At 47.2% G+C, this 13,131-nt stretch overlaps 1 protein-coding gene across 1 annotated transcript in view; it reads left to right on the forward strand.

Moving 5' to 3' along the window:
* Nucleotides 1–8,687: 8,687 nt before the first annotated feature.
* The window catches only part of UBE2Q2 (ubiquitin conjugating enzyme E2 Q2), a 104,666-nt gene continuing 100,222 nt past the window's right edge, over nucleotides 8,688–13,131 (forward strand). Inside the window, exons 1-2 of the mRNA XM_036067661.2 lie at nucleotides 8,688–8,869; nucleotides 8,960–9,136. Coding sequence (XP_035923554.1) covers nucleotides 9,092–9,136 — 45 coding nt within the window. The 5' untranslated portion in view covers nucleotides 8,688–8,869; nucleotides 8,960–9,091. The remainder of the gene's footprint in view (nucleotides 8,870–8,959; nucleotides 9,137–13,131) is intronic.

Consider the following 13,131-nt stretch of genomic DNA (forward strand, 5'->3'; position numbering starts at 1 on the left):
CCTACGGGCAAGTGGGGGCGGGGGTCCAGCTTGAAGTACAGGAGTCTCTGGTCATAGGGTATAGTGGTGTTGGCTGGGCTGTCCAGCTGGCAACGTTAGCAAGTCTCCTGCTTCCGTGAGGGCCCATCCTGCTGGCATTAATGAGTGGATGGGATGGTTAGGGAGTCCTCTCTTTCCTAGACCAGCCCACTGTGCTCTCAGAAAGCCGGGACTGTGCTTTTTCTTCTGTTTTTGCAACACCTCCAAGGGGAGGGCATCTCCCGGGGGATTCCCATGGACCAGGTGGACAAAAAGGCTTCCCAGGCTTGGGTCCAAGTGGCTGGGCCAGAGACAGATGTGTGTCCCTTCTGTGACTCCACACCGTGCCCCTATGGCAGCCACTGCTATTCACTCACTGGCTATTTCTCACCTGAGTGTCCAGTTGACAATGACATATGCCCTCAGTGGCTGATGAGGAGGGTCTGGGGGAAATGATAGTTTCGCAGTGGGTAGTGGGTCCTTCCTTCATCAGAAGCTTCATGTAAATGGGGAAACAAAGTGTCCTGTCATCCTCTTCTCTGTCAGTCAGAGGTAGCGCTTTCAGGGTTCCCTTCCTGAGTGAATGAAGAAAGACTGCTCAGTTGAGGAATGCCCTGAGGAGTTGTTGCTTGGGGGAGGTGAAATCTTTGGCTTTGCCTTCGTTCTGGTCTGGATGCAGAGACTCCAGATCGGCTAAGGCCAGCAGGAGCTGCTTAACCAGACTTTGAGAACACCCCATCCCTCTCCATCTGTGGCTTGCTCCAGGTAGGGGCCTGGACATTCCTCAAGAGCCCAGAGGAAAGGATTTCTGGTCAGTGGTGGTCTTAGACTGAGTGAGAGCCGCTGAGGCAGGGTCTCTGGCTAAAAGGGAACAGTGACCTCTCAATCTGTGAGCCCCTGAAAAACTTATTGCCCCTCTCGGGCCTCATCTGGGAAATGGGGAGATGATGATTCTGTGGTGCAGGCCTCAGCAAGTGGTGATGAGGTCCGAGGGAGGAAAGGAATGTGTGGATCTTTCCTGCTCCATCTGGATGTGCGAGGGCAGGAACAGTGATGATAGAAATATGGCACTGGGTCCTCAGGAGACCCTGTGCGGGGGGTGGAGTTCTCACCCTTTTCAGATGAGGAAGCAGGCTTCGGGAGGCCAGGCCACAGTCCCTGGGCCACACACAGAGTGAGTGTTGGAGCTAGGATTGATCCAGAATCAGAACACACTGGGAAGATAGAATAGCACTGGTACCAGATGACTCAAGTCAGACGTCCGGTGGCCAAAACCTGTAGTAGTGCTGAAGAGAATTTGAGCGAGGGGAGTGGGGTGGCCTCACTGTCCGCAACCCTGGCAGGAGGCACCCTCCAAGTTTGTCACCCAGGAGATCAACACCCAGAAAACCCAGGAGAGGCAGCAGCAGCAGCAGAAAGTAAGTGTGCCCATGGGGCAGGGGCTCCAGGGTGAGAGCAGGGGCTCCCCCTCCCAGCAGGAGGCCTCCAAATCAAGAGAGGAAGGGCCTTCTTACTCCAGCCCTGACTCCTCTTGTCGCAGTGCCCGAAATCCTTCCTTAGAAGTGACCAGGAAGATGGTGTGTAAAGCTGGGTGCAGGATGGATTTGGGGGTAGGGAGGGGCCTGGGACCACACACCCTGTGATTGGCCAAAGTCAGGTCCTGGGAAGTGATTAGGAGTCTGGTGGTCTTGGAGGGTGAGGAGAGGGGGAATTGGGAGGAGGCTGCTGAGGGACATAGTCTGCTCCATGTGGGAACCCTGGGGTGGGCCAGGAGGCTGAGGGTGAGGAGTTTTCTGCAAAAGGCTGTGGGGGCTCCTGAGAGCAGGGCCTCATCCCACCCTTACCACAATGGCACAGGGTGTTGTTCACTACCTTCGAACATTTCTCAATGAACTGCTGATGATGCACCTGACGATGGAGGATTATCTGGAGGTGGGTGAGCCTGGGGACTGAGCAGGGAACCATGACTGAGGCTTGGGAGCAGAGAGCCCCTGTGCTGAGCCCTGAGCTGTCAGAACTTGGCAAAACCCCTCTCCTGAGAACCTCACAGCCACTCCTGTGAGCTGGTAAATCATGCCCATCTTAAGGGTGAGTGAAGGGAGACTCTGCATAAGACATTGTTCTGGGTTCCCCAGGCTGGTAAAGCAGCAGACATGCCTGACTGCAAAGTGCACAGGTTCTGACAGAGCTGGAATCAGCCTTTTCCTCATGTGATGCCCCTTGGGAGAGAGCCAAGTCTGGCCCCTCCACGTCAGGAAGCATATAAGTGAGCAGTCCCTTCCTGCCTGAGGCCTCAGCCTCCTTGTATTATCATCAGAAAGGGCCGGGCTATAAGGTTCCTGAGCCTCTGTCCCCATGTCCCCCCTTCTTTGGGCCCAGAACCTGGCTAGAGCCTTGTCCCGTTTTCTGTACGTGCCTGGCCCCCTTGTGGGACCCGGCAGTAGTGCAACATGAGACGGAGTGGGCATAGAGGGACTAGTAATGGCTATTGGGCTCTTTCTGATGGATTTTGATTGTCTGCCTTCCAGGGGGGAGAGATCAATCTCAGGAAAAGGAATGAGGTGAGCAGCTGTGGCACTTCCTGCGGGAGAGGTTGGGGAGTGGAAATCAGAGACCCCCCCCCACCCCCACCCCCCAACAGATTGCTCCCTGGCTCTATCCCATGTTTTATGTTTATTGGGCGAGTTTGATAGCAGAGAAGTAGAAGACCCAGCCAACTGATGTTTGGGGGTGGGGGTAGAATCAAGGCAAACTTCCTCGAGGACGGGCTATTTATACCTACCTTTGAGAACAGATATGGCCTAGATGGAACTGAGGGAAGGAGGGTTCCCGTGTATGCAAAGACCCAGGACCTATCCCGTCCCATTCCTCATCCCCCATGAGGCCTTGTCTGTATCCTGTCCTCCTCTCTGGCCCCAGGAATATGAAATAATGAGGGAGATCCTGCTGCTCCAGGTGGCTGCAAATAATTACAACCTCAACCCCAACGAGCAATTTGGGGCCTGGTTCTGAGACATGGAGAGGCTCAGTGAGAATGAGAGGTGAGATGAGGCCAGGCAGGAGATGGGGGAGGGCAGTGGTGGACTCTCCCTGGTGGCCAGTCCAGAGAACCTGTGTCCATGGCTCCCTGGACAGCCCGAGACCTTGCTGCACTGTGACCCCTGGTGTACCTGGACTTTAGCTGCTGGTCAGACACGGGGAAGGACACCTTAACTGTGGCTCCTGACCGGCTCACAGGTGTCACTCTGTCCTTCAGCTACATCCTGTCCTGCCAGCTGGAGCCCCGATCCTAGCCAGCCAGCAGAACTGGGAAGGCCCAGAAGAGCCAGCCATCGTCAAGCTCAGGGGCGAGTGAGTGTCCAGGCTGGCAGTGCCACCTCTTCCTCAGCTGTGGGGACCCAGCTGGGATGCTTGGGGGTTCCAGGACCCCTGCTCTGAGGGGAAGGAGACCATTGGGAGGCTCTTCCTGTGGTCCCCTGAAGGCCAGGGGAAGAGACAATGATCCCACCCATCTCCCTGCCTTCTCTTCTCCAAGGCCCATACATAGTCATTTGGAGGGGCGATATTTAGTAAATGCTAGATTTAAATATTATTATATTAAAGTCCTGTTGCTTTGAAAGCCTGAGAGTTGTTATTTGATTCTTTTACTTCCTGCGCTAATTTAAATGATAAACAGATGCTCACATTCCTTCTTGAATAAAGAAATCTTGCAGCTTACTGTATGTGTGAGAGAGGAGAAAGTCCATGCCACACTCTTACTAGTGAAGCGGCCCCCAATTCCCCTTCCTCAGAGGATATGTTCACTTCAGTGTCGCTCACCTGTGAGGAGCAGTGACAGTCCTCCAACCTCCCAGGGTCTAGAGGTTGAGGCTACTCTTACAGACATAGCAACAATCACTGAAATTGGGAGTCTAACAATTTGCCAGGACCGCTTCCTGCCCCAGGACAGCGCCTACTTTTTCACACTTTGGAGGAAGAGGAAACATTTGTGGCTTCTCTTGTTGAGGTTTCTTTCGACAAGTTATTAAAAACTTGCAGTTCTCTAGCTCAACATCTGGAATGGCATCAGCACTAAGTAGGGAAAACCATGAAGAGACCAAAGGGCGCACATGAAAAAGACAAGGCCAGAAGATGATAATTTGTGAATAGCCTAAGGGCAGGCAGGACTTCCCATCCTCAGTCTCCCTCTAGGGGCTCCCTCCTCCCTCTACCTATATTTGAATCCTCCTGGGATATTTGTCCATGACTCCTGAATTCCTTTTCCTACTTGTCTTATATCTGGGATAAAGACTGTGATGCGTGTTTTGAAGCTACGGCTGGGCCTCCTTCCATAAACATTTATGCTATCTATGAATAAGATTTTCAGCATCCCCGCAGTTCTTATACAATTCTCTTTAAGGCAGAAATTCCCTCCATCGTTGCCACTCCTTCTTGGCTGGGACTTGCTGGATGTGGGATGGTTTCTTAGTTGCCAAAATCAGGTCCATATACATGGCCAGTGAGAATTCCCACATTCTCCCTTAGTGGCCAAGATGACTTCTGGGTCCATGTGGTTCTGAAGTCCATGGTCTCAGACAGTCACAAGTGTGCCTACACAGCTGTGTTGTTACTGATTTGTCCCACATTGGTAGCTAGGCCCAAGCCCATGAAATGCTGCATTCTTTGCCATAGTTTAATGCTTCAGTTATGTCAAGGGGGGCAGGGGTGAACCTTTCCTCTTGGCAAGATGAGGCATGAGAGGGGAGGGTGCAGGGAGTTCCATCACGGGAAATGCCATCAAACTGGTGATCTGTGGACATGCATGGACACAGAATTATCAATTTAAATACTCAGAACAGACACTGTCCTGAGCTCACCTGAAGTTCCCACACCATGATCAGGAGGAAAAGTTTTAACACAAAGAATTCTGAGAGGATAAATGTAAAATGTAATTCGTAAGTTTCTTTAAGAAACATAGATCAGGGAGCAAGATGGCGGAGGAGTAGGAGACCTGGATTTCGTCTGGTCTCAGGAATTCAGCTGGATAGGGATCAAACCATTCTGAACACCTACAAACTCAACAGGAGATTGAAGAAAAGAATAGCAACAACTCTCTGAACAGAAAAGCGACCACTTTCTGGAAGGTAGGACGTGCGGAGAAGTGAATCCGAGGCGATATTCGGGAGGATAGACAGCAGGGGGAGGGGGCCTCCGTCGGCCGCTTCTGGCAAGTGATAGAGCCTCGGAGCACAAAATCGGAACTTTTAGAAGTCGGCTCCGCTGAGGGACGTCACTCCGGTGGAAAAGCTGGGGGTGGAACCCTTGCAGGACAGTGTGGTCTCAGGACCTCAGGGTCACAGAAAGACCGGGGGTGCCTGAGTGCGGCAGAGCTCCCAGGTATCGGAGCGGGGAGGCCGGCTGCAGAGACAGAGCCCAGGCGCGGGCTCTCAGCTCGGGGTTGCCATAGACCGTGATCCGCGGCACAGTCGGGCCACTGCTCCTCCAGCAGGGACCCAACAAGCGGCAGATCCGGGGAGACTCCCCTTCCTCCCCCGGGAGGAGCGGCGAGGGAGCGCACCGCAGGGATCTGCTGGGTTTGGAGACTCCACACGAGTCGGGTGCCAGAGATAGAAACGCTCGGTCACAGGCCGGGTGAGCACGGAGTGCGGCCGGAGACTGGGGAGTCGGGAGTGACTGACTGCTTTTCTCTGGGGGCTCACTGAGGAGCGGGGCCCCGAGTTCTCAGCTCCTCTGGGGCAGAGATTGGGAGGCCGCCGTTTTCACTCTCGGCCTCCAAGGCTGTACGGAAAGCTTGCAGGGCACAAAAGCTCCCGAGAGCAAACCCAAGCAGATTACTTAGCCCAGACCGGGCAAGGGTGGGGCAATTCCGCCTCCGGCAAAGACATTTGGGAACCACGGCAACAGGCCCCTCCCCTAGAAGATCAGTGAGAACAGCCAGCCAAGATCAAGTTTACCCAGCAAGGAGAACGGCAGAACTCCAGCGCTGGCGGAATACTGCACATAGAATGCATGGCTTTTTTACCAGGATTCTTTAGTCTTTCAAAGTTGATTTTTTTTAACTGTGTTTTTTTCTTTTTTAAATTTTTCTTTTTCCCTTTTTCAACCAACATCTTATCAATCCCTTTTTTAAAAACCATTTTTATTTTTCATTTTTAGAGTCATATTCTATCCCTTCATAGTAGTTACCCATATTTTTGGCATATATATAAGTTGTTCTCTCTTTAAAATTTTGAGATAGTTTCTTCTAACAGATCAAAATATACCCTAAATCTCTAGTGTACGGTTTTGTTCTACTCTCCTGCCTGATCACATTCTCTCCCTTTTCTTTTCTTTTTTTTTTTTAATCCTCTTCTTTCTTTTTTCAAACATCTTCTTATCAATTACTTTTATAAAATTTTTTTTATAATTTTCATCTTTACAGTCATATTCCACATATCAACCCTTATTTTTGTACATATATAAGTTTTTCTTTCTTTAAAATTTTGGGAGGCACTTTCTTCTAATTTGTATGGAACCAGAAAAGACCCCGAATAGCCAGAGGAATGTTGAAAAAGAAAAGCAAAGCTGGTGGCATCACAATTCTGGACTTCCAGCTCTATTACAAAGCTGTCATCATCAAGACAGTATGGTACTGGCGCAAAAACAGACACATAGATCAATGGAACAGAATAGAGAGCCCAGAAATGGACCCTCAACTCTATGGTCAACTAATCTTTGACAAAGCAGGAAAGAATGTCCAGTGGAAAAAAGACAGTCTCTTCAACAAATGGTGTTGGGAAAATTGGACAGCCACATGCAGAAGGAAACCGGACCATTTCCTTACACCACATACAAAAATAGACTCCAAATGGTTGAAAGACCTAAATGTGAGACAGGAGTCCATCAAAATCCTAAAGGAGAACACAGCAACCTCTTCGACCTCAGCTGCAGCAACTTCTTCCAAGAAACATCGCCAAAGGCAAGGGAAGCAAGGGCAAAAATGAACTATTGGGACTTCATCAAGATAAAAAGTTTTTGCACAGCAAAAGAAATAGTCAACAAAACCAAAAGACAACCGACAGAATGGGAGAAGATATTTGCAAATGACATATCAGATAAGGGCTAGTATCCAAAATCTACAAAGAACTTATCAAACTCAACACCCAAAGAACAAAGAATCCAATCAAGAAATGGGCAGAAGACATGAACAGACATTTTTCCAAAGAAGGCATCCAAATGACCAACAGACACATGAAAAAGTGCTCAACATCGCTCGGCATCAGGGAAATCCAAATCGAAACCTCAATGAGATACCACCTCACACCAGTCAGAATGGCTAAAATTAGCAAGTCAGGAAATGACAGATGTTGGCGGGTATGCGGAGAAAGGGGAACCCTCCTACACTGTTGGTGGGAATGCAAGCTGGTGCAGCCACTCTGGAAAACAGTATGGAGGTTCCTCAAAAAGTTGAAAGTAGAGCTACCCTACGACCCAGCAATTGCACTACTGGGTATTTACCCCAAAGATACAAATGTAGTGATCCAAAGGGGCACCTGCACCCCAATGTTAATAGCAGCACTGGGTGTTATGCACAAACAATGAATCATGGAACACTACATCTAAAACTAACGATGTAATGTATGGTGATTTACATAACAATAAAAAAATTTTAAAAAAAAAGAAACATAGATCATGTTCTCCCTAAATCATTTTTTGTGTATTTAAGATGTATCATATTTTAAATATATTACCATTATTACATTTTCAGATATTTTATAGATAGTATGAGTGCAGTTTATGTTCCTGTGCACAAAAACATAACTGAATAGAGGGGGTCATGAGCCTAATGTTCCACCCTATTCATTAGTTTTTCAGAGGACTTGCTACGTGAAAACAACAGCAACAGCTGTAAACCAAAAAAAAGAAAAAGAAACAAACAAACAAACCACCAAATTCCAACACAGTTTGATTCCTTCCTTGACAGAGCTCCAAGGCATGCCAGCGTATAGATAACCACTTGAGTTTTTGGAAGTGACTCTAGACCATCATTTCAAAATTAGGGCAAGCCAAAGATTTTCCACTTTCATCTTCTGCTTCAGTTATTTGTGATTGTGATCAAGTCCACATATTAGTGCCTCAAGGAGGACCTTACCCCAAGGAGAGCTGCTGTTCTCTGTATCTAATAGGTTAAAGATCCAGTGGAGAATGTGATGGTGGAAATGGGTGGCTCTTTCTAGGGAGCTGAAATTGTTACTGTCCTTATGTCATGGCACAGAGGCGATTCTTTTGAGATGACCCAAAAGCCTGATGACTCCCTTGTTCTCCAGGCCATGGGGCTTCAGGGAGTGAGGCATGTTCCAGGCAAGAGAGTAGGCATGGCTAGAGCAGAGCATCACAGATGCAGTCAGCAAGAAAGCTGGGGCATTGAGATTTTTGAGTGATTCAGCAACCTGGCCAGGAGGAGGTGCCCATCCATTTCCTGCGATCCCAGAGCAGCCTGCGCGGCCCTGGAAGGCAGAAAGGCCATGCATGCATGGCCACCCCAAACCCTGAGTTCTCAGCATCCTGCGCTACACCCGACAGCCAGCAGGGGGCGACGGACTCCACCCTTTAAGAGTAGGATGGCCCACGTGAGTGTTCCTTCAGAGGGCGTTCAGCTCATCCTCAGTGAGGTAATTTCCTCAGGAACTTCCGAGGAGGCTCCTCCATGGCTTCAGGACTGCGTGGGGTGGCATCAGTGTGAGGTGAACACTCCCCTGCGCGCGCCACAGTGGCTAAGGAGGGGGCTGGGCCGCCACTTGTCCCAGAGGATTTTCTTCAGAGCCTGCCTTTTTTGGACTAGTCCCATGTGGATTATTTTCTGCTTTTTCAGGTAATACCTTAACACTAGTTATTTTTACAACAGGATCTGTTCTTTAAGGGACGTGGTGGGTCAAAATAATGCTCTGGGGTTTTCTTATAGATTCGGAGTTGTTTTGTGGGGAGAAACCCCTGCACAGGTTCAGAGAGAGAGAAACACGTGGATGATGATGATGATGATGATGAAAGGAATATACAAGATACCAGGACCTTCCAGTCCAATGAGCTGAGGGACATGGGATGTACCTGGCAGAGATGTATGGAATCCACAGGCCTAAGGGTAAAAGTGTAAAACTACATACCTCCCTAAATTAATTTTTAATGGTTAATTTTTCCTATAATGGGAAAGTATTTAAAAATATATTTGTTCAAAAGATTTTATTTATGTATTTGACAGAGAGAGGGAGGGAGAAAGAGCACAAGTAGGGGAAGGGACAGAGGGAGAGAGAGAAGCCAGCTCTCCGCTGAGCAGGGAGCCTGATGCGGTGCTCCATCCCAGGGCTCCAGGATCATGACCTGAGCTGGAGGCAGACGCTCCACCGACTGAGCCACCCAGGTGCCCCAGAAGTATTTTATTTTATTTTATTTTATTATTTTTTAAATATTTATTCATTTGACACAGAGAGAGCACAAGCAGGGGGAGCGGCAGGCAGAGGGAGAAGCAGACTCCTGCTGAGCAGGGAGCCCGATGCGGGACTCGATCCCAGGACGCTGGGATCATGACCGGAGCTGAAAGCAGACGCTTAACCGACTGAGCCACCCAGGCACCCGCCCCAGAAGTATTTTAAATATATTGAAAAAGTAAGTAGTAGGTGTATTAAAAGATGTTATTTTAAGATACGATATTTCAAGTATGTCAAAAGCAGAATTTGTTATAATTTTACTTTCTTGGCTTTAAAGGAAGACAAGTTATCAGTATTTAAAATATACTTCTTAGCTTGTTTTCAAAAGAGAGTATTAGTATTTTGTATGTTTGACATTTTCTCATAATATAGTGGCGACCTTAAATATTTTTAAATATTAGCTCTTTAAACATCTTTGCAGGACTCCAATGTGACTAGCATGGTTAAAAAGTAATAATAAATCCAGGCCACTAGCATAGTTTTATAATAATGTACTAAGAAAATATCATGAATCAGTTTTAGAGGATCAAAACATAATGGTGATTTTTAATATACTAACACCTGCCTGCTGTTTAAAACCATTTAAGATGAAATATATCAAAACTTAAACCTTCAGAATATTAAAGAGCCAAGACAGTGACTGCTTTTTGTTAATTATATATAATAATTCATTGCAAATCGAATTTTCTCCCATTAAAAATTCAAAATCTGAAGGCATTTGTTTTAATTTTGTGGATCTCCATCCAAAAGTGAAAATATATAGTCTAATTTTTTATTATAAGCCACTTTCCCATAAGAATTGATATTTTTATCCATAGATTCTTCATTGCCTATGTCGTTACTTCTCCCTTTTATTTTCTAAATCAGAAAGTCTGTTCCTATGTGTTGTTAAAAGCGTCCCGTTCCCTTGGACAAATACCCACTAAGTAGTGCAATTGCTGGATGGTAGGGTAGTTCCAATTTTAACTTCTTGAGGAATCTCCATACTGTTTTCCAGAGTGGCTGCACCAGTTTGCATTCCCACCAACAGTGTAAGAGAGTTCCCCTTTCTCTGCATGCTCCCCAACCCTGGCTGTTTCTTGTGTTGTTAATTTTAGCCATTCTGATAGGTGTGAGGTGGTATCTCATTGTGGTTTTGATTTGCATTTCCCTGATGATGAGTGATGTTGAGCATCTTTTCTCGTGTCTGCTAGCTATCTGGATGTCTCCTTTGGAAAAGTGGCTATTCACGTCTTCTGCCCATTTCTTAACTGGATTATTTGTGTTTTGGGGGTTGAGGTTGGTATGTTCTTTATAACTAACTCTTTCTCAGATATGGCATTTGCCAATATCTTCTCCCATTCCGTAGGTTGCCTCTTAGTTTTCTTGATTGTTTCTTTCCCTGTGCAGAAGTGTTTTATCTTGATGAAGTCCCAATAATTCATTTTTTGCTTTTGTTTCCCTTGCCTTTGAAGACGAGCCTAGCAAGAAGTTGCTGCGGCCTAGGTCAAAGATGCTGCCGCCTGTGTTCTCCTCTAGGCTCTTGATGGTTTTCTGTCTCCCATGTAGGTCTTTGATCCATTTGGAATTTATTTTTATGTATGGTGTAAGAAAATGGTCCAGTTTCATTCTTCTGCATGTGGCTGTCCAGTTTTCCCAACATCGTTTGTGGAAGAGAGTGCCTTTCCCCATTGGATATTCTTTCCTGCTTTGTTGAAGATTAGTTGGCCATAGAGTTGAGGGTCCATTCTGTTCCACTGATCTGTGTCTGGTTTTGTGCTAGTAACCATACTGTCTTGGTGACTACAGCTTGGTAATATAGCTTGAAGTCCAGAACTGTGATGCCTCCAGCTTTCGTTTTCATTCTCAACACTCCTTTTGCTATTTGGGGTCTTTTCTGGTTCAATACAAATTTTAGAATTGTTCCAACTCTGAAAAATGCTGGTGGTATTTTGACAGGGATTGCATCGAATGTGTGGATTGTTCTGGGTAGCATAGACATTTTAACAATATTTGTTCTTCCAGTCTAGAGCATAGAATGTTTTTCCATTTCTTTGTGTCTTCCACAGGTTTATTCAGAAGCGATCTCTAGTTTTCAGAGTACAGATCCTTTTACCTCTTTAGTTAGGTTTAGGCTTATGTATCTTATGGTTTAGGGTGCAATTCTAACTGTGATCAATTCCTTGAATTTTCTTTCTGCTACTTCATTGCTGGTGGATAGAAATACAACAGACATATGTGCATTGATTTTATATCTTGCCAGCTTGATATGAACATCACACTGAGGTGTGACTGGAAGTCGGAGGAACCTCACCCTCAGGGTCGCCCTCCTTCAGCCATCAGGGCAGGTATCAGGTCTCCATACTGCCATCATAGTGCTCCTAACATCTCCAGGACGATAACCCTAAACCTAGCCTGGATGTGACCCTCACCGCCTGGGCCTCAACCCTGCTTCTGATTGCACAAAGGAGTTTGGACACCTGCTCAATGCCGGAGGAATCAGGCAGGAACCTAGAATGAAACTGTGCCCCTTGGACCCAGCGGATGTTGCTGGCAAGCATGATTGGAGCGAAACCCTGTGCATCCCCCTCAGGCCACACTGGAAGCCGGGGCTTCAACCTACAGCTGGCTCTCAACTCACTCCTCATGGCAGGTCTCCACACTGCCCTCATCTGGGTCACAAAGTTCCCCGGATTGCCACGCTAAGCCTTGGCATTTTGTTGGCCCTAAACACGTGCCAAGTGCCAAGTCCGAGGAAGGAGGGGATTGGGTATAGAAGACTGGCGTGGGACGAATCAGCCAAGAACGGAAGGAACCAGTGCCACCTACAACCCACCGGCATACTGCTGGAAGGCACGAGGAGAGGTAAAAGTGGATTTCAAGGTAACGTCTTCTTTGCTGAAGGTAGAGGCATTTTTCAAAAACTATGTGCGGATGCATGAGGAAAGTGCCAGATATTTAACTCTACAAACAAAACTGGACAGAAACCGTCTTCCAGCTAACATCAACATTCCTGAGGAGAGAAGCATTTCCAAAGTGTGTGGGTGTGTGTGTGTTTTTGTGTGTATGCGTGCGCAAGCACGTGTGTGTGTTGGTGTCTTTGAAAGCCTAGGGTAAGTGCCATAGACTTAACTCCTAGAAACAGGGTCCGGGGAGAAACCGTGCCACGTGAAATGCCTGGATGTGGCTGGAAAGCATAATTCCAAGCGAAATCCCCAAACTCTCGCAAACACTGCGACAATCCCCGGGAGTTTGAATGTGGAGAAGCCTATTTTTCTCGTTTAGTACTCTGAATATATCATGCCAGTCCTTTCTGGCTTGCCAGGTCTCTGTGGATAGGTCTGTTGCCAATCTAATGTTTCTACCATTGTAGGTTACAGATCTCTTCTTCCGAACTGCTTTCAGGACTTTCTCTTTGTCTCTGAGACTCGTAAGTTTTACTATTAGATGTCGGGGTGTTGACCTATTTTTATTGATTTTGAGAGGGGTTCTCTGTGCCTCCTGGATTTTGATGCCTGTTTCCTTCCCCAAATTAGGGAAGTTCTCTGTTATAATTTGCTGCAATATACATTCTGCCCCTCTCTCTCTTTCTTCTTCTTCTGGGATCCCAATTATTCTAATGTTGTTTCGTCTTATGGTATCGCTTATCTCTCGAATTCTGCCCTCGTGATCC

Source organism: Halichoerus grypus, chromosome 8 (assembly GCF_964656455.1).
Source record: "Halichoerus grypus chromosome 8, mHalGry1.hap1.1, whole genome shotgun sequence".
NCBI lineage: Eukaryota > Metazoa > Chordata > Mammalia > Carnivora > Phocidae > Halichoerus > Halichoerus grypus.